We start from the raw sequence: 22,938 nt of genomic DNA, 5'->3' as shown, positions 1-22,938 counted from the left end.
AGTAAATCTGTGTTGTCTGCTTGTAGCATTAGTATTAGTTCTACACAGTTTTTGTGTGCTAAGGATAAGAAAAGGGAAACATTCATGCCACTCCCCCACACCAGTTTAATGATCCATCCTTATTACCATAATTCCCTTTGAAGTTTCTACTATTCCACAATAGGCATAACACCAACTTATGTGAACAGTTTTAAAATTCACAAAGTATTTGTTACACTATATAAAATGTGTATGCTTTTTCTGAAAGTGTCATCTTATTAGCAACTGCAACCAATTCTGGTTTAACTGTTGTTTTAAGGAAACAGATAGATGACACCACGAATAATAAACGACCTCCTGTTCATTTTGTCCTTTGTCTGCTTGCTCAGTGCAAGCCATGGGCTTCAGTATTGACTTCCTTTTGGTTTTGTAATAATGTTTAACAAATATTGCACTTATTTATTCTTTTATTATGAAGATAGAGTAGTAGAGATTAATCATGGCATACATCTAGTAAATTAAGCACCAGTGAACAGGTTTCATGTTGATGAAGTAGACATGCTCTGATGGAAATCTTGTTTGTTCTGTGCTGTATAATGTTTTCTATTGATGAGATAAAACAAAATCGTTAGAGATAAGGTTTCCATATTTGGAAAGAAATATTGGAAAACCAGTAAATAACGAGACAGTGGAAGTCAGACTGGATATGGGCAAGCAGTATTCATTTTTACAAAGCCAGGTGAAAACACTGTGTTTTCAAGCTATGATTATAGACCAGGGACTTCATCCTAGAAATCAGTAACTCGGAAAAGGACTTGTGGTTATTCAGCTGAATGCGCTCTCCCAGCATACACATCTGATATAGTACTTTAAGATATGAAGTATGAGGGGGAAGTTTGACTCCATCCCCATGTTTATTTGTGGTGCAACTATTATGAGAATACAGTGTTTAGTTTTGGAGAAACTTGTGGTTCTAGAAAGGCACTGGAGGACTAAAAAAGACGACTGATTTGAGGGGGGTAGGCAAACAGATTTCTTAAAAGAATAGATGACATAAGTTATGGTGAGAAATTCCAGGAAATTCTATCTTGGGTAAATAAGGGAGTCTAAAAAAGTATCATCTCTGGTGCCTATCTCATGGATATGAAAAGAGCCACCTAGTTCACCTGAAATTCTACACACTCACCACAGGAAAAATGAATTTTAATGGCAAGGCTAGTTTGTTGGAAAAAGTGTCTTAGAGTTCAGATAGGCTGTACATGGCAGGTTTGTATCTGAAACTGGAAGCGCTCAGTACATCAGTACTCAGTAAGCCTTATGAGAAAGTTGAGTAACAGCTGAAACAAAGAAAAACAAATCCACAGACATCTAAATGAACAGTGACTCCTATGTTTTACAAAAAATAAAATAATTGACCTCTCATCCCTGAACTATATTATGCCCTGAAGATAAGCACATTTGCAGGGAATAGTTTCTAGAGCTGAGGGATAGACTTTGTCAAGTACTTCATTTTACAGGTAAGAAACACTAGTTAGAAGTTTTGCTCATCTAGGACCAGAATCCCTCAGAGAGGCAGAATCCATTGTGTTTTTGGGAGGAACAGTGTTCATTAAGTCCATTATCTCAAGAAATAAAAAATTCCCATCAGTGGCCACACTCCAAAGCCAACTTTTGAGAAACTCATTGCCCTTTCTGAACTCCTCACCACTACATAAAATTTAAAAATGAATGTAATTTCTTAATAAGTTCAAGAAATGTTATTATAAAAATTGATTATGTGATGATGTTCACCCTGCTCTAATCACATGTTTACCAAAACACAAATAAAAACAAGAAGTCTCAGGCAGCTCTGCACTGTTTATATAGGACATTATTTTAGATGGAGTTTATGTAAATTCAAATCTGAAAGCGTCACAGCTTAACAGTTTTTATTTTTGTGTAGAACACTTTTGCTTTTGAGAACTTTTCATACATTTGTATTACATTTTCCATAGCTATTTTTGATTCTTTCTCCCTCCTATAGTGTCTAGTGCCTCCCAACATCTTTAGCTTGATTCAGTAAAAGGCAGGTAAACATACTAATTTGATACTGCTCACGTGGCACTATAATTTATTGCTTTTGTATCTTTCATCTTTAATTTTTGAAGATCTCAATATTATTTCCTGTTCCTTTGTTTAATCATTCCCACCGGCACTTCTGTTTTCTAAGCAGGTAGTTTACAAGTTAATATATCACTTAGCCATATGATTAATGTTTCCCAATTTTCCTGTACTTGTATTACGCTATGTCAAGTCAGTCTTAAAGCCTAAATGCACTTTCCATGACGGTTCAGCTTTAAAATTGGCTGTGACATTGCCTTCTTCTGGCTATCCACTCTGGAAACAAATCTGAACGTAGACTTTTAAAATCATATGCTTTGAAGAAGGTTTTACATATTGGCAGGTGGTAGCTGAGGAGCCAAATGGAAGACACAAAGCGAGTCCTGTTGTACACGCTGAGCCTTCTGTCTGGGAAAAAAAACAACAAAGTCATAAAGAGAGATCTCACTTTATGAACACATGAACAGTTCATCCCGCCAGCTGTCAGGACATAACAGGGAGTCCATTTCTAATTGGGATCCAGATGTGAGACTCTTCAGAAGATATTTTGTCTGACTGTTGTCTCCTCCTCCCTCGAATCTTGCAAAGTTATCTGTAGGCAGGTCATTAACTCTACAAAGAGAAAAAACAGAAATCTGTTCCACGGTCTTCCTTTTTTTCTTCTTACTGTTATGTTGGTGAGCATTTCTTATGGGAACCAGTGTCATCTGCCTCCTTTCTGGTTCCTGTAAGCATATTCAATTAAATAATATTTTTCATGTAGCTAAAAAAAGTTCCTTTAAAAGTTTTGATTGTAAAACAGTGCTCTTGTTCCTGCTGTATTGCTGTACTGCTTTGATGCAGTGGTCACATTCTCGTATTATCATGATGATATACCACAAACCTTTGAGTTTTTGTATGTCTTTCTTCACAAATCTATTAGTTTGTGTTTGTTGATTGTTGTTTTTCCCATTTGCTGATGACTAAAAGTGCTTTAAAAGAACATTCCAGCATTTGACAAAGCTATTTCTGCAAAACTGTCCCTACAAGTATCGGAATGAATGTCATGTTTGAGTTATTGATAGAACATTTTCTATCTGGAGTTGTATGTTTTTTGCTAAATATCGTTTTATACCTTGTTGTATGTTTTGAAGGAAATAATATTTCTGTATCTTAGCCCATATTGCAAGCAATATCCGCACTAGATTTAAAACTCAAAATTTTCATTAAACATCCTTTTCCACTGGCAGCTTTCCCAACATTCTGAAATCCTTCAAACGGCACTGTACAACATGAAGCTATCATATAAACTTGATTTTATGTTTGCCCAGAGTCAAGCTACTTAGTGCAAATAAAATTTTGTGCCAGTCAGCTGGAGATGTGTTACAGCCGTGTTAAAGCCTGGCCTGTTAATTACAAATGGTTTGCCTGATGCACAGACTCCATGGAAAAACGTTTGCTTTGGCACTATGTAGTTTTTCAGTGCAGTCACCAGAATGTTGCACAATAGCAATTACAGGAATAAGGAGAATGCCCAGGCTGTTAAACACTTCAATGCTGATACTTTTTTTTTTTTTTTTTCTCCTGATAAAAGCAACTCAGTTAAGAGAATATTCAAGTTATTGTAGCAATTAGTTTTTCTAAGATGTCTATCTATGTGAAATGTTTCACGGTAGAGGAAAAAAAGCCAGCAACTCTGTGGTGGGATTCAAAGTTTATTACATTTCTAGGCTACATTATCCTTGTCAGCTAGATTAAAGCATTCTCCTAGTTTCTGTCCTATATTACCATAACAAGTGAGGAAATAATGTAGTGTTGTTACACAGAGCAGCTTATAAATTTTGACATAAGTGTGAGAGAAATCAGTTGAAATGTGAAGCAACCAAGAGGAATAATTAGGAACAGCAGAATGATCTCAGTAATATGACAACAGTTTCTAAAGCACCCCACAGGATTGAAATCATCAGGTTTGCTTGACCTATATCTTTAATAATACAGCTCATTGCCCTTGTATTGAAGCTAGAGGGTAGGACAAAGTATAAGCTTTATCATGTTTTAGAAGAAATTGCAAAAAGTTTATTTATTAACATAGCACAGAATGGCCCATTTCTTTGATTACCAAACAGGAAAGCATGTTGGGCCACAGTTCACCACGCAGAACACTTCACAGTCAGGCTTGGCTGGCAAAAAATATTATGTAACACTCACATAAGATAAATGGTTGCACTGGCAGTGGAAATAACCTTCTGTTTAATTAGAAAATAAGAGCTATATGGGACAATAAAAATGGTTACTGCTGCCCTCAGTCACTGTTTAATAAATATGATAGTGCTGAAGATAATGCTAAGTGTTATTTATTTGTGCAATATCGCAGGTTCAGTAATTGTTCATGTTCTTGATAGTTACCCTGCATGTAGAATGAGTCCCTTACACATTTTCTTTGTTTAATTCTTTAAAAACCAGGAGGATTTTTTAAACCTTTTAACTGGTTTTAAAAGACATAGTTGGATAATGGAAGTTTGTTCACCTCTGTAACTAAACTGTGGGTTTTCCTAGCTGACCCTGATAACTAAGCTTGAAAAATAATAGTTTTGTACTCTTCTGTCTGGGTTGTGTACCTGTCTTGAATGTTTTTGTGTCTACAAGAGTAGAGCATAATTTGAATTTTTTTATGCTATCCATTTCATCATGGCTATGTCTGTAGTTAGTGCAGTTCTATGGTCTCGCCTCTAGCATGGGTTTCACTTCCTTTGGAGTTGTGAGTACTGAATGTTCTCCAGGGTACAGTGCTGAAAACAGATGATTTCAGTGAAGTGTTCTCTCTAAAGGGAATAGTTTTTACTAGTAAATCGAGCATCAAATTGTGTTGTGTGCATAGGTATCAAAACTTTCCCCGTGTAGCATGTTTATGAAATATGGTCTTTATTACCAGTTTCATGTACTTAGGAGTGCACACGTATTTATCAAATGCTTGATAGAAAAGCAGGGTAGAGAATGCATTTCACAATATATTTTTACAGGCTTGGTATCCCAGACCTAATGAGTTTTTTCTCAGTCTTTCTATTTTGAATCTACAGTAAGTACAGGGATTTGGAAAAGGATATCAAAGACTTTGCCTATATTTATCCAAGGGTAAATTTCAGAAAATGTTTCATGAACAAGTTTTAGCCCCTCCTTCCCTGCTTACTTCCCCTCCCTGAAACATAGGCTGTATGTCAAGAAGCAAAACAAAACAAAACCCCTTTTCTTCACACAATTCACTTTAAGCTTCAAAATCCTCCAAAATCCCCAATCTCCCTTTGCAGTCTGGTTCCCACTCTCCAGCTTTCCTCATCTCCCTCTGAAAGAAAAAAGCTCTTCTTTAAGGGACTGATAGGTTGTAGAGCGATGCTTAGCAACAACATTCCTGTGCCTTAAGTAGCTGCAAGCCCCTAGCTGAACCCTTTGATGTGACTGTCAGGGCAGATTTATTTTGTTTTAGCACATTGTCTACTTGTCCAGATGTATCAGGAGATAAAAAGGAGTCATGTTTACAGTCTTTTTGGTGAGTGGGAGGAGGAGGAGGAGATGTAATTAAATCGCATTTTTGATGAATCTCTGAGAGATCAAGATGAGGAAAACAGGAATTGGCTTGCACAGAGAGGGGAAACACACACTTGCCAGTCCTAACACCTGACACTGTCAGAAAACGAAGTGTAAAGCTGTAGCACAATGTGTTGATTTGTTTCTGCTGAAGCCTTTGACTTTTTTCCTGTGCTGGCTCACAAGAGTCCAGAAAGGCCCATTAGATAGAAGAGGTAGTGAGCCACAGGCTTCTTTCTTATGTGTCTTTTTTAATACGTTTATTTGTCCAGGTGGGAAATAAGCGTGTTTTTCTTTAGAATGTTAATGTTGTAGATGACATATTCCAGGGCTTCAGGCTGCGGTAAGTGGATGTCAGTCAAATCCAAAAAATAAAAATAAAAGAAACTTATAAAAAATTGAACCTCAGTGATCTTGGATATACAAATGTGCTGTGTAAGGCAGGCCATGCTGAATTCTCCCATGAAACAAATACCATGGATAAATCCATTTCTGTTTATTTGCTTTTTAACTTGCACATTTAGCAACACCACTCTGAGCTCTATTAATAACCTGCAGTGTGCAGTGACAAGTCTGATTCCAGCATTCGGTATGCTGTGGGTATGCCAAGTGAATAAAATGCTAGTTTTAATCTGCTGTTACAAAAGTTACTGTTTTTGCATTTTAAATAGATTACACTACAGCACCCCCTTCTGCTGACTCAGTAGTGTGACAAGAAGTTTTAGCTGCAGTTCAGTTTTATTCCCATATGGCAGAATGAAAGTGCCTTAAAAACATTTTTAACTTTCCATTTTCTCGGTTCTTGTGCCTGTTAAGCAATGTGATTATTAGTGTAACTCAACAACAGTTATTGGGCTGTCTAGTTTAGTTTTTGGACCTTTCTTTCATTTTTGAAATATTGTCCGTACATCTGGAAAAAAAAAAAAAATAGAGCAACCCAGAGGCTGCAGAATGAATAGCAAAGCAAAACTGGCCTTCTAACATTGCAAGCAATTATGTTTCGTCAGGGAGACACACGTGCAGTTTTGCATTCCTCTGATTGTTGTTGACTTGAATTTGTTTGAAAGTGATGGCATTATGTTACTGATTTAATTTATGAAACAGAGGTTCCAATCCAAAAAGCCAAAATTTACCTGACTGGTTCCTCCTTGGCTTTTGGAGAATGAGGACATCAGGTGGACATCAGGTTTGCAAAAGCAAGAGTAGAGGTTCTGAGTCATTTATATTTCAAAATAATGTTCCATGAAAAATAATATACCACAGTACTACTGATAAAGTGTTTTGGAAGTTTTTGTTTTTCTTTTGGCATAATATGTGTGAAATTCACGTAGAATTCCTCACAGTGTACTTTTATGTTCAAGATAACACATTCTGGAGTTCGTAATATTTGACAGAACGTAGAGCATTTCCAAACATTCTCCTAGAAAGAAGGCATTTAAGTCTTCTGTCATTCAGGAGGATTTAGACAAGAACTTTTAAGGAAACTGCTGTCTTTTGTAGTTGTGATATCATAAGTTGAGAAATATGTAGAATGACTGGAGGAGAGTGACAATCTAACAAGTTATCAATGTATTTCCAGTCCCATAAGTGACTTACCTAGCCTTTGGCACCTTCTGCTGTAGAACTCAATCCTGTTCCCTCCTCATTCAGAGCCACTGTGCAGTGAGTGAAACACAGGGAATAACCATGCTTCAGCATTGGGGAGGGGGAATCTTTGAAGAACATTAGCATCTGCTTACATCTTTTGGCTCATCTGTGGTTTGCTCTACCAGACACCTCAAAGAAAGTGTGTGACTTTTCAGAAATTTCTGGCAAGACTGTTTTCTGTTTCAGAGTATAACAGGATTGTTTGTTTGTTTATTCACTAATTTTTTCATTTGATTTTACTAGAATGTGCACTGAGTGAATGCTTCTGCATGCTGCAAATGCAAGCAGTGTAGCATGTATGTTCCCTGAAGATTAACTGATAAAGATGCTGGTAAAGAAATTTAAGAAAAAAATGTAAATTTCTTGGATGAGTTTACTTAGAAACAGCTGGATGTTGTGTTGAGGGACATGGTTTAGTGGGAGCTACTGGGAATAGGTGAACGGTTGGACTGGATGGTCTTGAAGGTCTTTTCCAACCTTGGTGATTCTATGATTCTATGATTCTATGATTCTACTTTCCCAAACTCAGTACAAAAGTCAAGGCAGTGATTTTCCCTTATTCTTTTATCTTTTTTTTGAGTCATATGTCAATAAGGATTCAGAAATCTATTTCAGAGGATAGTAATTAGCAACTTCAAATTTGTTTTGTGGTGTAATTTCAAATTATTTTATTTTCCTTTTAAAACTAGGCATTAAATTTCACATGAATAGATTGTTGGGTTATATTAATAGTTCTTGTTTCATTCACTGTTGTGTTGCAAGCATTGGTAAGTGGTCCTTTAGGGACAAATTCCATTATCTAGCATAATGAAAAATACTGAGCCACTTGAGGTGTAAAATATACAAAATATACAAAAGAAAATGTTACAGTCTGGGCTGTGATTAGGGAGAAGTTTCCTACAGCTTGTAAACCAAATGAGCAGCAGAATCTCTTGCATCCTTTTTGCTGCTAAACACAGGTAGCTAAGATATAATTTTTAAACAGATAAAATGCAAATATCCTGCAATAAGAAGCTACTTTTTTTTTTTTTTTTTTTTAATGCTGTAATTTAAAATAAAAAGCATTAGGAAGATGCTGAAATACTTGGCTTTGAGAGACAGAAGTTGAAAATACTTGATCTTAAAAGTCAGAAAGCCTAATGGGTGTTTTTGTATGCTATATGTTACAGTAGAACAAATCAATTCAGGCTTCTTAGATGCAGTCATTGCCTTGTGATTACATTTGTGTAAAGTCTTTGAGCCTTTGATCAAAGGCATTTGTGACTAGGTCTAATCCAAACTCTTTAAGGTGTTTAACTTGCCAGGGGTGGGGGTGGGCGGGTGGGGGCTGATAACAGCTGGGATTAAAATTTAGTTTTGCTGAACTTTTGTATTGAAAGGATTTCTATTATACACTGCTTCCTTTTCCATATAGAAGATGGATCATTGAGTAAACCTAAAAGGGAAAGAGGATATGGGAGGAAATGGGTGGGGACTTTGAATTAATCTTCTGAAGAAAAATGTTTGATCAGCGAGTAGGAGAGGATGAAAACCTCTGATGTTGACAGCAGGCAACTTTCTGACTAGTGTCTGATTGACAACTTTGATGCTCCAGTGGGGAGCTAGACTCCAGCCGTGCTCAGGCATCCTCTGTCTGTGGGTGGTAGTGTTAATAATGTGGCAACTGGAAAGATTAATTGTGGACAAGCAGCAGGATTACGAGGAGGGTTTCACAGGTCTAAAAGGAACAGTGGTAGGAAGGCCTCTGATCTGTCAGCCCAAAAGGAAATTAGTTAGGGCAGGCTGGAGCAGGCTTTAAAAAAGAGGAGGGGGGAAAGGCGGGAGATGGAGTAATGGAAGAAGAGAAACATTTTAGATATTAACGCAAAATAAAAAGGATATTGAAGTAGGTTGTAATGGGATGGAGGCAGTGCTCTTGAAAGACCTTAATAAACTACATCCTTTTACAGTACATTCTGAGTTCAGATTGTTTTGCAGAGAACTGCTAAGAGAGTTTTGTTTTCAATATGAACCTAAGGATAAACTCAAATTTTGAATTTTCAAAGACCTCTTAAAAGCAAAATATACAGGAGAGAGTTTACTTAAACTGTTCCTGTAAGTAACTGTCTGCTGCATGTTTTACTTCCTCCTCTTTTTGGTAGAAGTAGGGATTTTGCCAATAAATTCTGTGTTACCATTAAAGAGGCCATTCATCATGCTTACTAATGTTATTAATCAAGATACACCACAGTACCCTTAAAATGAGATCATTTTGATAAATCATGTATGACATGAAAAGACTTTATTCCTTTTAAGTGCAATTTAGTCTGTAATTTTTTTCCCTCATTTATGATTCATGGGAGAAACATGGATAAAATTCCCCTGCACATTTACACCTTATCTTTGGTAATAATTCAAAACTGCTCTTAGATGAAAATTCAAGGTCTGATTCACCAAAGCTGAATGCCAGGTCATTATTTTCTGGCATTCAGTAGTCCAAAAATAATGTCCATACATTAGGTGCTTTTCACAATAGTTGAATTTGGCTGCACACCAGACATATCGATTACACTCAATTAAGCTTAAATGCATAAGAATTATCTTATATTCATTTACATCTTTGATCCAGTTGCACCTTGCTTTCAACCTTGCAATTTAATATGAAATACAAACCAAAAGTTAAAGTAAATTCAAGTGAGAAGTGATAATCTCTCTTATATGAGAATGAGAGAAATATTTTTGAAATGCTTTGCGTCATCACCTCCGCTACTTCTGTTAAATAAGCAAAATCCTCTTTTCTTTTCTTGTTAAAGGTCACTGGAATTGGTAGGTCAACCAAAATATAAGATCACTCTTCTCCTTGTCTTCCTGGTCCTACAATAATTTGGTCTATTCCATTAGCAGCATCTGAGATGAAAATAGCATGGCAAAATATCTTTAATGAATATTTGCTTAATTCAAAGTCACACTCTCAATTATAGCTGAAACACTTGTGATATTTATTAAACTCAGAAAAGTCAGAAATGAGTTGCAGCATTTTTTTGCTAACACAGGTATGGATTTATTGGATAAATGCTGGTTTATTCTGACATTTAGAAATATAAAAGGGAAATGACTAGTAGAGAAATTTAATTTGGAAAGAGTCTCATTTAAGATTTGCTGTTTCTTAACCCATGAGTCAAAAAGGATTGGCTTATCTGAAATTCAGTCCCCCTTTATTTTCTTCAGCAGCTGAAAGTACTTGAAAGAATGTGTGTGGCTGCCAAAAATAGCAGTCCATTTGTATTTTTTGAACCATTGGTCTCTACCAATTTGTTTCGATGCAGCAGATGTATAGTATATCCTGATATTACACAAAATGTTCCCTTAGTAGTACCAACCAAATATTGTATTTTTATTCCTTGAATAGTAGAATTCAGGCATTGAACTAATATACTTTTTCTTTAGTTCACAGACTCTTGAGAGTCAGTTGCCTCTATGGAGCTGATTTCAATTTCCTCTGAAATTTAGAACGTATTACCATATTCATTTTTTCCCTTTGTGCTTACCTTTATGTTTGCATACTGGAAAAACATTTTTCACTTTCACATCGTACTAAAAGTTGTGCATGACAGACTTAAGAGTTCAGATTCCTGATTGTTATTTTACAATTAAGGTTATTCGACTTGTAGGCAGAAGAAGACGAAAGCCAATAAATCCTGTAACCCTACCTATACCTGCCCTTTCATTCTCCTCTTTTCTTATGAATTTTCTTCATTATTGATAAGAAAAAAGCTTTTTTCTCTTTAGTTAACAAAAAAAGAAAAAATCTTTGTAATGAGATGCATTTGTAAATTAAAATGATTAGATTGCAGTAGTCAGATTTTATTTGTATTCTGGCTAAATTACTTCTTTTATTTTAATTTTTTTTAATGGTTACTGATAAATGGAAGTCAGTCAGATCTTTGTGATCTTCATCAGAACATGATATTTAGATTAACAAAGTAATACCCTTTCCTTCCAAACAACACTTGTTTGCTGTTCTCCTGTTTTATTTCATTACTATGATCTGGTATCTAAAATCAGATTTTTAAATAAATCACTGATTCTATGCAGGGGAAGGAGCTCATCTCAAGTAAGCTTACAGAGATCAGGCAAGTTGTGGCAAAATCAGTCCCCCTTCTCTTCTTCCCCTCTTTTATTAAAGTGCCTTTAATTCATGCTGCAAGTTTAGTAGATGCAAGTGCTAATCTGTTGTTGGCTGTGTTTAGTTGTGGAGCAGGGGAACCGGGAAATCCCATTTCATCAGGGAAAACTGTCTCCTGTGTATTGTGCCATGTCACTTGTTTGTAATTCTAAGTGTAGCAGCATAATGATTGGTTACAGAAGCACTGGCTTGTTGGAAACCTGCATCCTAATTCACAAAAGGGGAAAGAAAAGCAAGAATTTTTGTTTTTGTAGCCTGCTCTATTCTCATTGTCTGCCTTTACTTATATTTCTAGTTTCATTCTTTATCCCTTTTTTTTCAAACTTTGTCTCTTTCTTTTACTACTTTTCTGTATGGTTCCAGAGTTCATGATAAAGCAGATACGTTATAAATAAATTTCTTCATTCCTAGAACAGTGTTCGAAGACTTGGTGTACTGTTGCTTCCAGTAATGTCTTCTGCTACCATGAGGTTCTCAAAGACATCATAGTGAAATTAAAGCCTCATTGTGCTTGGTACTGTGCAAATTTATGGGAAGAAACATTCCCTCTGGAGTAGTGTTTGATACTCTCTACAAGCATGTAATAAATTCAACCCACAATGAATACTTTTTTTTTTTTTCTGTTAATATGGCTATGTGTCTCTTCACATGTGAATACGTGATTAATGTACATAAATTAATATTTCATCCATAAATGAGTTTCTAGTTATATCTACTTTATTTATCTGTTTATTTATATATATAATGCTGAGCAGGTCTGTGGAATATATCTATATGTTTTATCTCAAATGAGAACAAATCTAGATGGTCTTATACACTGAAAGCCTAGAGATGTGAGCTACTGTAGCCAGTACTAGGGAGTGAATTGACAAGCTGCTCTCCTACTGGTAGAAATACTCTTAGGTAAAGTTTCAAATGTGTAGAAATTATTGAAGGCTGTTGCCATTGTGTTTCTGGCTAAGATACATGTGCCCACATGATTCAGGATTAGTCCTTAAACTAAACAGAAGATTGTGCAAACTTTTATATAATTTACTAGACTTATAATAATCAGGTTCAAATATTGTTAAGCCTTGACTACAGGTGCATTTAGTAATAGTAAACAAAGATTTCCCTCGGTGGCTTTGTATTTGAATTAAATATATTTAGCTAAGGAAATCTCCCTCTGTATGTGTGCACTGAAACAATTTTATTTACCATGTCACTTACTGTAAGTGTTTTGCATATCTGTTAAACTCTTCTCAGGAAGCTGCTAAAATGCTGCTATTTTTCCTGTATTGTAAAATTTGTCACAATAATATATTGATGACTGCTACTGTTACTGCTATGTATAGGTGTGTAAAGAATTGACGCATGTCGTAGAAATAACAATGATCTCTCACATATCAAGGAGAAATATTACTAGAGAAATATCTGGATCCAAATACAAGTTATGTTACGTGACAAAAATAGAAGAATATAAAGTATTAATAAGCATTGAGGATATTCCATTATAGCCAATATCGCATAATATCATGCTATATCTTACTCTTCAAGAGAACGTATGATTTCCTAATCCCCACAAAATCTACAGGCTAATGTTAAGACAGATAGAGACTTCAATTTAGCAAATTTTTGGCTATGTGCATAACTAAACCTGTGAGTAACTTTATAGGCCTTGTAACTTCTATGCTTTGTACTATGTACTATGGCTGGAATGCTTGCAGAAATAAGTGCTTCTAGTAATAATACTATTAGAATTTATTCACTTAGCTATTTGGTGACCTGTACATATAACACTGAAGATACTTCTTATTTTAACCAGCTTTTTGTAATTACCTTCTGCATTGCAACATGAACTTCATATTTCACCAATACTCGAAGACACAACTGTCACATGCCAGTGCAATCACTGTCAAAATATTCTTGTGACTATCGAGAGTAATGTAATCTATACAAATCTCTTTGGAAAATATTTGGGGCCAAATGTCTTCCTGCAGTAGGGAAAACAAATTGTCATTCTGCTGGTGCACAGGTTTAATCAGAAACGTGATTCAGAGTTCCAGGCAATGTTTGTACAAAACAATCCTAACCCTGGATGATATTCCATAGAATTAAAGTTGCTCTAACTGAATACTTAGCTCAAAGGTAATGAAACTGTTCCATATTTGACAGGGAATTATATACTATACGTAAAATTGCAGCAAAACACCAATAAACAAACCTTTCCGTTCTTGCTTTTCCTAAAATTTGAAATAAAGCTCAATTGCCCCTTCACTCCAATCCGCTTTTTAGAAGCTCTTGTTTTGCTCAGTCAGTGGTTTATTGCTGAAAAGGCAAAGTCTCTTCCAGTAATTTTAGGAAAAGCTATCATCAAGCTGTCAACAGTCTAAATTGAGATTAAAAGTATCAAAGAGAAACCTTCACTATTATCAAAGTCCCAGCTAAGTACACTTGAATAGGCAGATAACATCTAGGGTGTACAGTATGTGACCACTTATTCCTCCAGTTTTTGAAATGATTTACAGGGATGAAGTCTTATGCTAAATAGGTAGTGACGTTTTTATTCTTGTCTTACCCAGAATTTCCAGACCAAAAGAAAACAGATAGCTGTGAACACATACCTGCTCCTGGAACTTATTTCAGGTGTCATATTGCTGGATGTTAGAGGCATCCATCTGATCCTGTGAGGTATTAGATATCCTCAGATTATATTGGTTGTCACAGATAAGATCTCCAATCCCTTGTTTGTCCAGTGTGGGTAGGGCTGTATGTTTACAGTTCACTAAAATCAAGAGATCATTCACTTTGTCTGAAAGCAAAAGGTGTATTTACAGTATTACCTCTGTGAAAAGGAGGGTGCACAGTCACTGGTAAGAAAGTGAGCAGAGGATTTTCTAGAGCACTCTTCATACCTCATACATAGCATCATTGCTGTTTTGGCAAACCTGTCTGTTTTAACACATGGTGTGCTCTCCTATTATATCCTGATTTTTGCCAAGGACTAAAATAGGACTGTATGGTCTGACAAACCTGTCTAAAATTCAAAGCTGGCCTTTGAAAACAAAAGTATACAAATCTACTCAGTCACTTACCCTTGCACATTTTAATGTACTACAATCTGTACAGCTATAACAAAGATTTCTAAGTTCTCAAACAAAATATTGGAGATTTTCATTGTTTTGGACTTCTCCATGTTGTTCTCAAGTTTAGTTTGGTTAGAAGCTTTTTTTTTTCCCAAAGACATTTTAGCCCTATCTTATGCTTTCATCTTAACTAGCCTTTGTAAATCTGGTTTTGAATTCATTTCATATACACAATTAATTAAAAATAATAAGAAATTTATGTGAATTGCTTTGAGTGACTTTGCAATTTGTAAGCCAAAATAACATATAGAAATAACAGGAATAGAAGATAACTATTCTAAGATTCCTCTTAAAAATCGTTATGAAATTCAGGAGTTTAGTTTTTGTGTTTTGTTTTTTTATTTCCTTTGTCTTTTCTATCAGAAATTATCGTATAACTTTTAGTAGACGTTGTTTCTGAATGAAGCTGGGCATGTCACTACCATGCTATCTATCCAACTCAAACAAATTTTTAAAATACTATCATGATGATTCCTATTCATCAACAAGATCCATTATTTTCATATCAGCCAAGAATGAGATTTCACAGCTCAATAACTAAAAAGCAAGATGGTAAACATGGCTTTCCTTGGCTTTATGTTGCTCTTCAGATGAAATCTTCTTCAACCAGATTAAGACTGGTTTACAGAAAACAATAACTGTGGTTTAATGTTTTCAATTCAGAATCATAGGATCTTCAAATTTTTCTTTATTATGGGGGGAAAAATGAGTTTCTTTTCTTCTCCCTTAACATTTTCTTTTAAGGATTCTCAGTAAGTCTTCTTGATATTTCTTTAAGTGTTTTAGAAATCTGACATGGGTTTCACCTGTTCATTATTAATCTAGATACTTGTACAACTTTTGAACGTTATATGCATCATTCTTAAGAGATCCCTTTGCTTAGCTTACAGAACAGTGGAATTTTGAAATCTAGTTTTTGTTTTGTTTTGAAAAGTATAGCATCTTATTCCAGCTTTCTATTTTCTATCTTCTTTTTTTTTTTTGCTTGTGAACGTGTAAATTCCTTCAGGTAAAAATTTTTCTATTTCACTAAAAGGAATGTGTTTAATGCTGCCCAAAGTTTTCCTGGTTAACTTGGTAATTCTGTAAAGCTGTGAACTGTATGGCAATATTTTCTAGCAATGAAATTTAATATACTAGTGCAAACTTCTGAGTGCAGCTTCCTTGCAAGATTGAAACTGGTTTCAGTGAAAACAAATTAAGCTTTCTTTCAGTTCTCAGTAGTCTTCCATGATTGCTGATTTTGTGCACCTGTATGTACATCAGAATACTCATTTACAGGTGAATTGTCTCTGTTTACTCAATGACCTTTGCTCAAAACACTGATAGTATTTGTTTTATCACACAGGCCTCCAGCAATGCTGCCTCAGTCTCTCCAGAGATGAGCTATACACCTCTACCTTCAGGATCCAGAGACCTCACCAATCACAGAGGTAAAATCTAAACTTTATTGACATAGATTCCTCTAAGGTGGTAAACTTCACAGTGAGGCCCTCTATGTATCAGTTACTGCTCTATTGGTGCTTTACTAGAAAGGCACTGTGTTCTCTGTAATATATGAGAAAACCATACATTTCAAGATTACAGATTTTAAGTCATATTAAAGAGGAGTTAAAGGAAGTCTACTGGGAAAACAAATCTATAGATAATAACATTCAGTGGTGGGTTTTTTTGTGTGTGTGAGAAAAAGACATCAAGAGGTTAAAGTACTTACATGTTTCTAAGTAGATGATTACATGCAGAGTTGGTAATTTTGAGAGAATTTGTGAAGTTTCTAATATTTGTAAAGAGACAGCTTTTTGGCATTTTAACAATTTAGGGCTATAATTTTGAAACGTTAACATGTTTTCATTGCAATAAAATGGGATTCATTCTTTTCTGTTTTTAAGCCATAAAGGCAGATCAGTGTTCAATTTCCTTTTTCACCAGTAATTACAGCTTAAAAAGCACCTTGGACAAACTCTTGAATTCCTTCTGCATACCTATGGAGCACAAAGTTCAGGGAGCAGGTGAAAAACTGGAGCAGTCAGGAGGAGCACATTCCAAGCTCTTTCTCATTTATTCTGAAAAAGAAGAAATGTATATAGCTTGCAACGTTTTTCAGCTTGAAACCAGAGCCACAACACTCAGTGTTTTCCACATTGCACATTTGATTAGATGGAGACTTTAATATTTCAAATGTTTTTCAAATTGAGACTGCATAAATGATACGTGTAGAGGTAATTTTTATACTAGGATATCAGAATCGAAGTCAAACCTGTATTTTATTAATTAATGCTAACTGGATTTTAGTGTGTTTTCACATTGTACAGCATTCTAGATTAAGTCAGCATTAGCAGATGGCTAATTATTTGAAAATTTGAGAAAGAACCAGTCAGACAATGACTCAGATGGGAAGGGTGAGGAAAGTAACTGATTAGAAAGTAACTTGTGCCAGAGCTTAGATAGCTACCGGGCTATTTCCTGGTATTTGTGTAGGTTGATATGGTGTATGGGAAATCAGATGTCCTGAAGGTGCTGTAGTGTGTTGTGTTCTGCCGGAGATCAGGAACAAGAGGAAGAACTGAACCCAAAGCCTGCAAATCATAAGTCTTCGCTGTCCTACCCCTCCCCCTCACCATAAATACATATATAAATAAAAATCCCAAGGAATATGCATGCAGTGGCTTTGATTTCAGGTGATTTCTGGTAAGCATATCTACTTTGAGGTTGGATTTCTGCTGTTAGATTAAAGAGGTAGTAAGTAGACAATAAGTAGGACTAAAGAGTGTTATAAGGATCTTTAAAAATTAATTAAAATATATAATAATAATAAATATTAAGATGCATGTATCCTCAGACCTGTTTATTTAGATAATGATAAATTAGAGATGTGGCTTCATGGCTGGCTTTACCATAGAGATGCAGCAGCTTTATGTATCAGAAGTTGTCTGATAGGGGATTGTCTTCTGTAGCAGTGTAGCAACATTGTTGCTCTAGTAGGTACTACCTGTGTCTATGGGTCTGTTTGGGTCTAGAGCTTATTGTTGTCTTCTCAAGGGTTTGAGAGTGCCTACTCTCTTGCTATGAAAGTGTAAAATAATATTCCTCAAATTACCAACTTTTTCCCCTTAGCTCTTTGCATAATTCTGTATTTCTCCTGTCTTTACTCTTCCCAGAAACACTCTGCTTTGCATGCTAAACATGTGCTGAAAATTTTGTTGATTATTAAGTACAATTATACATTAAGTGAACAGAGAAGTATGTATGATCCAAAAAAAAAAAAAAAAGTGTAAAATTGGCATTAAAAGAGATGATGACATGCTCCAATAAGTTTTAGAAATAAATATTATATATGCCTATATATGTGCATGTATTCATGAGGAAGTCATTAAGAAATCTTTCCAAAATTCCAGGTGTTGTAAATAAAGCTTGGAACAACCTACTGGCAGGGCTTATTAACTCCATCAACATCTTTTATACAAAGAAAAATGTCCAAGTTCACAAGCCCATAAAACATTAATTGGAGTCAATAGAAAAATATCCAAGAAAAAGTGAAATACTGAAATATGCTATTTTAGGTTTTGTTCTGATTATCTTTGATTTTTTTTTTTCTTCATGAATGCTTTCAGTGTTATAAAAAGTGATTGAATCAGCTGCTGCACATGTTAAATATTGGCTATTTTTGACCCAAAATGAAAAGAAGCATGCTGTATGATTGTATGTGCTTTCATTTGTCCCCAGAGAAACTTGTTTACCAAAACCTGAAAGGCCAGCAAATTGTTTGGAGAATTGCTGTGAATTGATTTTTGGGGGTTTGGGAGGGAGATCAGGAACAAACTGAATGTACCTGAATGGCAGAATGTTACTTCAATAATTTTTACTATATGTTACTGTGAATTTTGCTAGGGGAACAAAATCATGTTCTGGTGGTGTTGCAGCATGCAATTTAAATCTTTTGTATTCATATATTCAGCATGTTATTTCCAGATGAATTCTGGACTTTTGGAGTTTATTGTTTTAACAAATAAAATTCAGAAATTAAAAAAAAATCTCTTTCTCACTGTCAGAACCCACAGAAACAGCATATAATAATGCTGTGTCGGTGTTGGAATGTCAGGGAATAATCACTATAAGTACTGCATCAAATGTTATGATGCTTGAGTGTCTCAGTGCATGAAGAAAGCAACAAATTTTGAATACATATTTGTAAGCCTTAAAAAATTTCTCCTTACTGTGGGGAAAATTGTTCTCCTTATCTTCCATATGCTGAATATTTACTCAATTCAACTTACGTTTCCTAGAAGAAAATGTATTGACTGTCTTTGCATGCTCTGGGCACCTGAGAGTAATATGACTTGATCCTTTATGAGACCTAATTAATGTCCTTCTAGGCAAGTCTTCCAAAGTAGCAATTTTACAGCTAGCTTTATTATTGGTTTATTTTCAAAACAGTGATGGCAAATTCTGAGGGGCCTTTTTAAAATTAGTATTTTATATTTAATGCAATATTTATTTTTATTTGATTTTAGACATTAGTGATGTAGTTGTGTGAAATCTGTACATTTCTCTTACCCAGATTTAAAAAAAAAAAAAAGCAAGCTTATAAACACCTCCCCATCCATGCTCCCTTTAAAAAAAAAAAAAAAAAAAAAAAAAAAAAAAAAAAAAAAAGAGGGGAAAAAAAAAAAAAAAGAATGATTTCTGTTGTACTAGTTTTGAAATTTACTAATGAAAGAAAATAAAATGGGCCTCGCTTTTCTTCTTACTTGTCCAGATGATCTAACAAAATGTCTAAAAGGAAAGCCATTTTTTTTATTGTTGTAGAAATGTATTTTTTGTCATTTTTGGTTTGTATGCCACTGGTACTCTCATAAACATCAATTTATTGAGTATATACTAAGTCTTCAAATAATGCTTTGAAATACTTAATGTAGTTACAACTGATGGAAAATAAAATTGTAGTGTTATAATTTTGAGGATTGCATTCTTAACTTGCAGAAATATGCTGCTTTCTCTCCTTCCCAAGCTATATTGTATATTCATTTTATGTAACTGCTATGGTAAAAAAGTTTTTTTGTTACATTCAAGCATTCAGATTTAAGTTTTCTTTCTAAAAGGGCAGTGCTTTCCATTTGCTGGTAAAAATAGTAATTTATTGTGTTACCTCTTGAGAAGTAAAATTATGAAATAATAGAAATAATGAAAAATTGTGCTGAATGTGCTTTGTGCAAACAGTATTTTATAACATTTTCTAGAACCTGATTTACTTGAAAACCTGTTCATTTGCCAAAGGTATTTGGTTCCCAGTAACATTTTACAAATGGTCTTTTTTTCTGACATCTTACTTCTGGGAACAAGTAGTGGTAAGTCTGCCCCATGGGTTACTGGTAGAAGGAAGAAGAAGCAGTCTCCATTAAGAGCTAAGCCTGTATTTATGTATGTAGTTTTTATAGCCTTAGATTGGATTTATGCCAGGTTTTAATAGTTCCAGTCTATTTTGTCTTTTAAGAACTTCCTGAACAAATCCACTGTCCTGTTTTTTTAAATACTTGGTTAATTATCTAAGCATTCTGATATGCACAGAAATTACCTTTTCTCTTTTATTTTCTCACTTGGAATTATGTGTACCGATATGGGGAAAAAAAATATATTATTTATTCTAAGAATATATTCAAATCACCTGAATGAAACATGTTCTTTTTCAAACAGTCCAATTTGAGACTGAAAGTCTTAAACTGCATTCAGAAGCAGTGCCTAAAAATTCAGGGATGGAATATTTCCTATTAGCCTTCTGAAGGTAATCTTATAAAACAGGTGTTTGGTTGTTTGTTTTTTGTTTTGAATGAAAATGAAAGAAAAAGAAAAGGTATCTTCCTGCTCTCAGTTTCTCTTTTCTTCTGATGAGTGTGGTGAAGAATTGTTTTGGAATGAAGACTTTTCAAAACTTTAGCATTCATGGTCAAGCAAGAGCATGTAGGTGTGCAATCTGTTCTAGAGACTCCTGGACTTGGCACTCCAGTTTCTTCGTTTGACTATTTGTTTACTTTACTATTGTACTCAGTGGATTTGAGTTATTCAATTTTTAGTGATAATTTTGTCTATGCAGAATGCTTTCTGGCTGATTTTTATGGTATGCCATACATGCAATCCAGCCACTGGCTGTGTAGAAGTTATGTGCTGGGCCAAGGTAGAAGTGTTCTTTTTTCAAATGCATAATGAGCATCATGTGATCCAGATTTCCTAGAAGTTACAATCCGATAGGCATCTAAAGAGACTTACTACTTTCAGTGAATGGTGATGAAGATAGGAGATAGGATAACCTTACTTTCCTAAGGTTACCAAATACCAAGGAAGCTATTTGGAGAAACAGAAGGAGTAATTGTGCGATGTGTGAAAAGTTCCAAACTGTCCTCCAGGGCTTTACCTGTTCTACCAGTGTTTTCTCAGCATGATCAGGTTTTAGACTTAAATATTCTCTAGTTCATCTAAACTAATCACATATATTTGTCCTTCAAGGATCAGGTCTAAATTTTTTTAATGATGCTTCAGATTTTCAAGTAAAATTATAAGAATAATGTATGCTTTTTAATAATAAATATTAATAAACTAAGTCTGTATTTTTGAAGGCCTTCAATTTGATATCCTTGCACTCTGAAAAGCTGTTCTATCTTTAAATCACAGGCATAAAAAGAAAAGGAAATTGGTTAGCATAAAAACTTACTTCCAGAAAGATAATTATCCTGTTTATATTATCATTGCAATCTTCTCTGTTGTTAATATTGACACAGTTGTTAGGTACTCATTGTATTTTCAAGCCAGAGGCTTATTTAGAGTTTGAAATTGATTGTTGGGAAAGTCACAAAGCAATTTACGTAGCAACTTATCATAATTAGTTAGGTTTTTTTTAATGTGAACTCACTTTATGCTTGTCAATTGATTTTTCTCTGTATCTACATAAAGCAGCTCGTTGTGTGCTGTCCAAAAAGAGAATAATAACCATAAAAATAACTGTGGGTAGTGTTTTATCATTCAGTTAATCTGATAAATTTTAAAATAAATTTTAACAAAAGTTGTATATGTATGTATATAAAAATATTTACATTAACTCATGTAATACTTCAGACTAGGATGAATAAGAGAACTGCCAATAGATGTAATATCTATCAGGAAGAGATGCTGTGAACAGTGGCAATTTTTTCATTGTTTACATGAGGAGTAGCCGTATTTGCAGTTTTTTAGCTGCCTTATTTTAAACTCTGTACCTCTTAAGACAGGATCTTCAGGATGTTCTTACCATGAGATGACTGACTAAAAAAAAAAAAAAAAAGTTTGCATTAATGGACAAATATTTCCTGGGGGCGGGAACATTCAAAAATAATTTGTGGCACTTCCTATAAATGCCAGGAAATATGTCCCAGTCGTGAGTTTTGCTGGAAATCCTCTTCTTTTGGCACTGTGGGAGAAGACTAAAACATATGTGTGCTATGAAAAAATCAAATTTCATTTGGCTTGCTTGCTTGAAATGAGAAATTGTGTTCTACTAGTACCTTGTTTAGTTCTTTGGTTTGGAACATCAGCATTAATGGAAGCATGAGGTATATTACAGACGAATGGAAAGTGAAGTATTGGTGAAGATGAGTGCCAATGTGAGGGGATACTTGGTTAAGGAAATATTTGGTTTTTGTCTCTTGGTTTCCCCTGAAAAAAGAAAATCTGTCAGTGGTTGGTTGGAGTCCTCAAAATTTGGAGGTGTAAGGAGGTAATACAGACTCTGTTGTGAGTTAATTTTTTTTTTTTTTTTTCTGATGCAGTTGCTCTGTGGGGATGGAGGAGAATAGGTAGATTGGTGAAACTATCTATGAGGGGAAAAATGCTAGAAGGCGTCTCCTTGAAATGCTTCCACCTGATTGGAGGCCCGCGTATGTTATTTGCCTTACGTCTGCAAATGCAGTATCCAGCTTTCCTCCTTGTGACACACAGTTACAGATGTTGTCTTTCAAAGGAATTGAGAGGTCCAGTGCACGTTAATTCACTCTCAATCTTGGAGTGCCTTCTTTCTGAGCAGTAATGAAAAAGCAGATTAAGGAGTATCTCATGTAGTACCTCTCCTGAGCCTTAATCTAGTTTTTGATGGACTAGAACCACCACAATTGCAGTGGTATTCTGTGGATCAATTTTCCCCACTTGCTAAATAGTGATTGTCTCTGCCAGAGACATGCTTTCATTTGCCTGTAAAGCACAACGACTTTCCCAAATGTGGAATGAATTGTGATTGGATTTGAGTGTGACCTTGACTAATATGGTTCAAAAGATGCATTTTCTGGATCATTGAATTCATGTTCTTGTCACTTATACGGTAAACAATTTCTTATCTATGTA

At 34.9% G+C, this 22,938-nt stretch overlaps 1 protein-coding gene across 1 annotated transcript in view; it reads left to right on the top strand.

Annotated features, from left to right (window-relative positions):
- The window catches only part of LRMDA (leucine rich melanocyte differentiation associated), a 641,727-nt gene that overhangs the window by 523,923 nt on the left and 94,866 nt on the right, over positions 1 to 22,938 (top strand). Inside the window, exon 6 of the mRNA XM_048945601.1 lies at positions 15,926 to 16,010. Coding sequence (XP_048801558.1) covers positions 15,926 to 16,010 — 85 coding nt within the window. The remainder of the gene's footprint in view (positions 1 to 15,925; positions 16,011 to 22,938) is intronic.

This window comes from Lagopus muta, chromosome 5 (genome assembly GCF_023343835.1).
Source record: "Lagopus muta isolate bLagMut1 chromosome 5, bLagMut1 primary, whole genome shotgun sequence".
NCBI lineage: Eukaryota > Metazoa > Chordata > Aves > Galliformes > Phasianidae > Lagopus > Lagopus muta.
The sequence above is the reverse complement of the archived record's forward strand: the minus strand, read 5'-3'. Positions and strand labels throughout refer to the sequence as shown.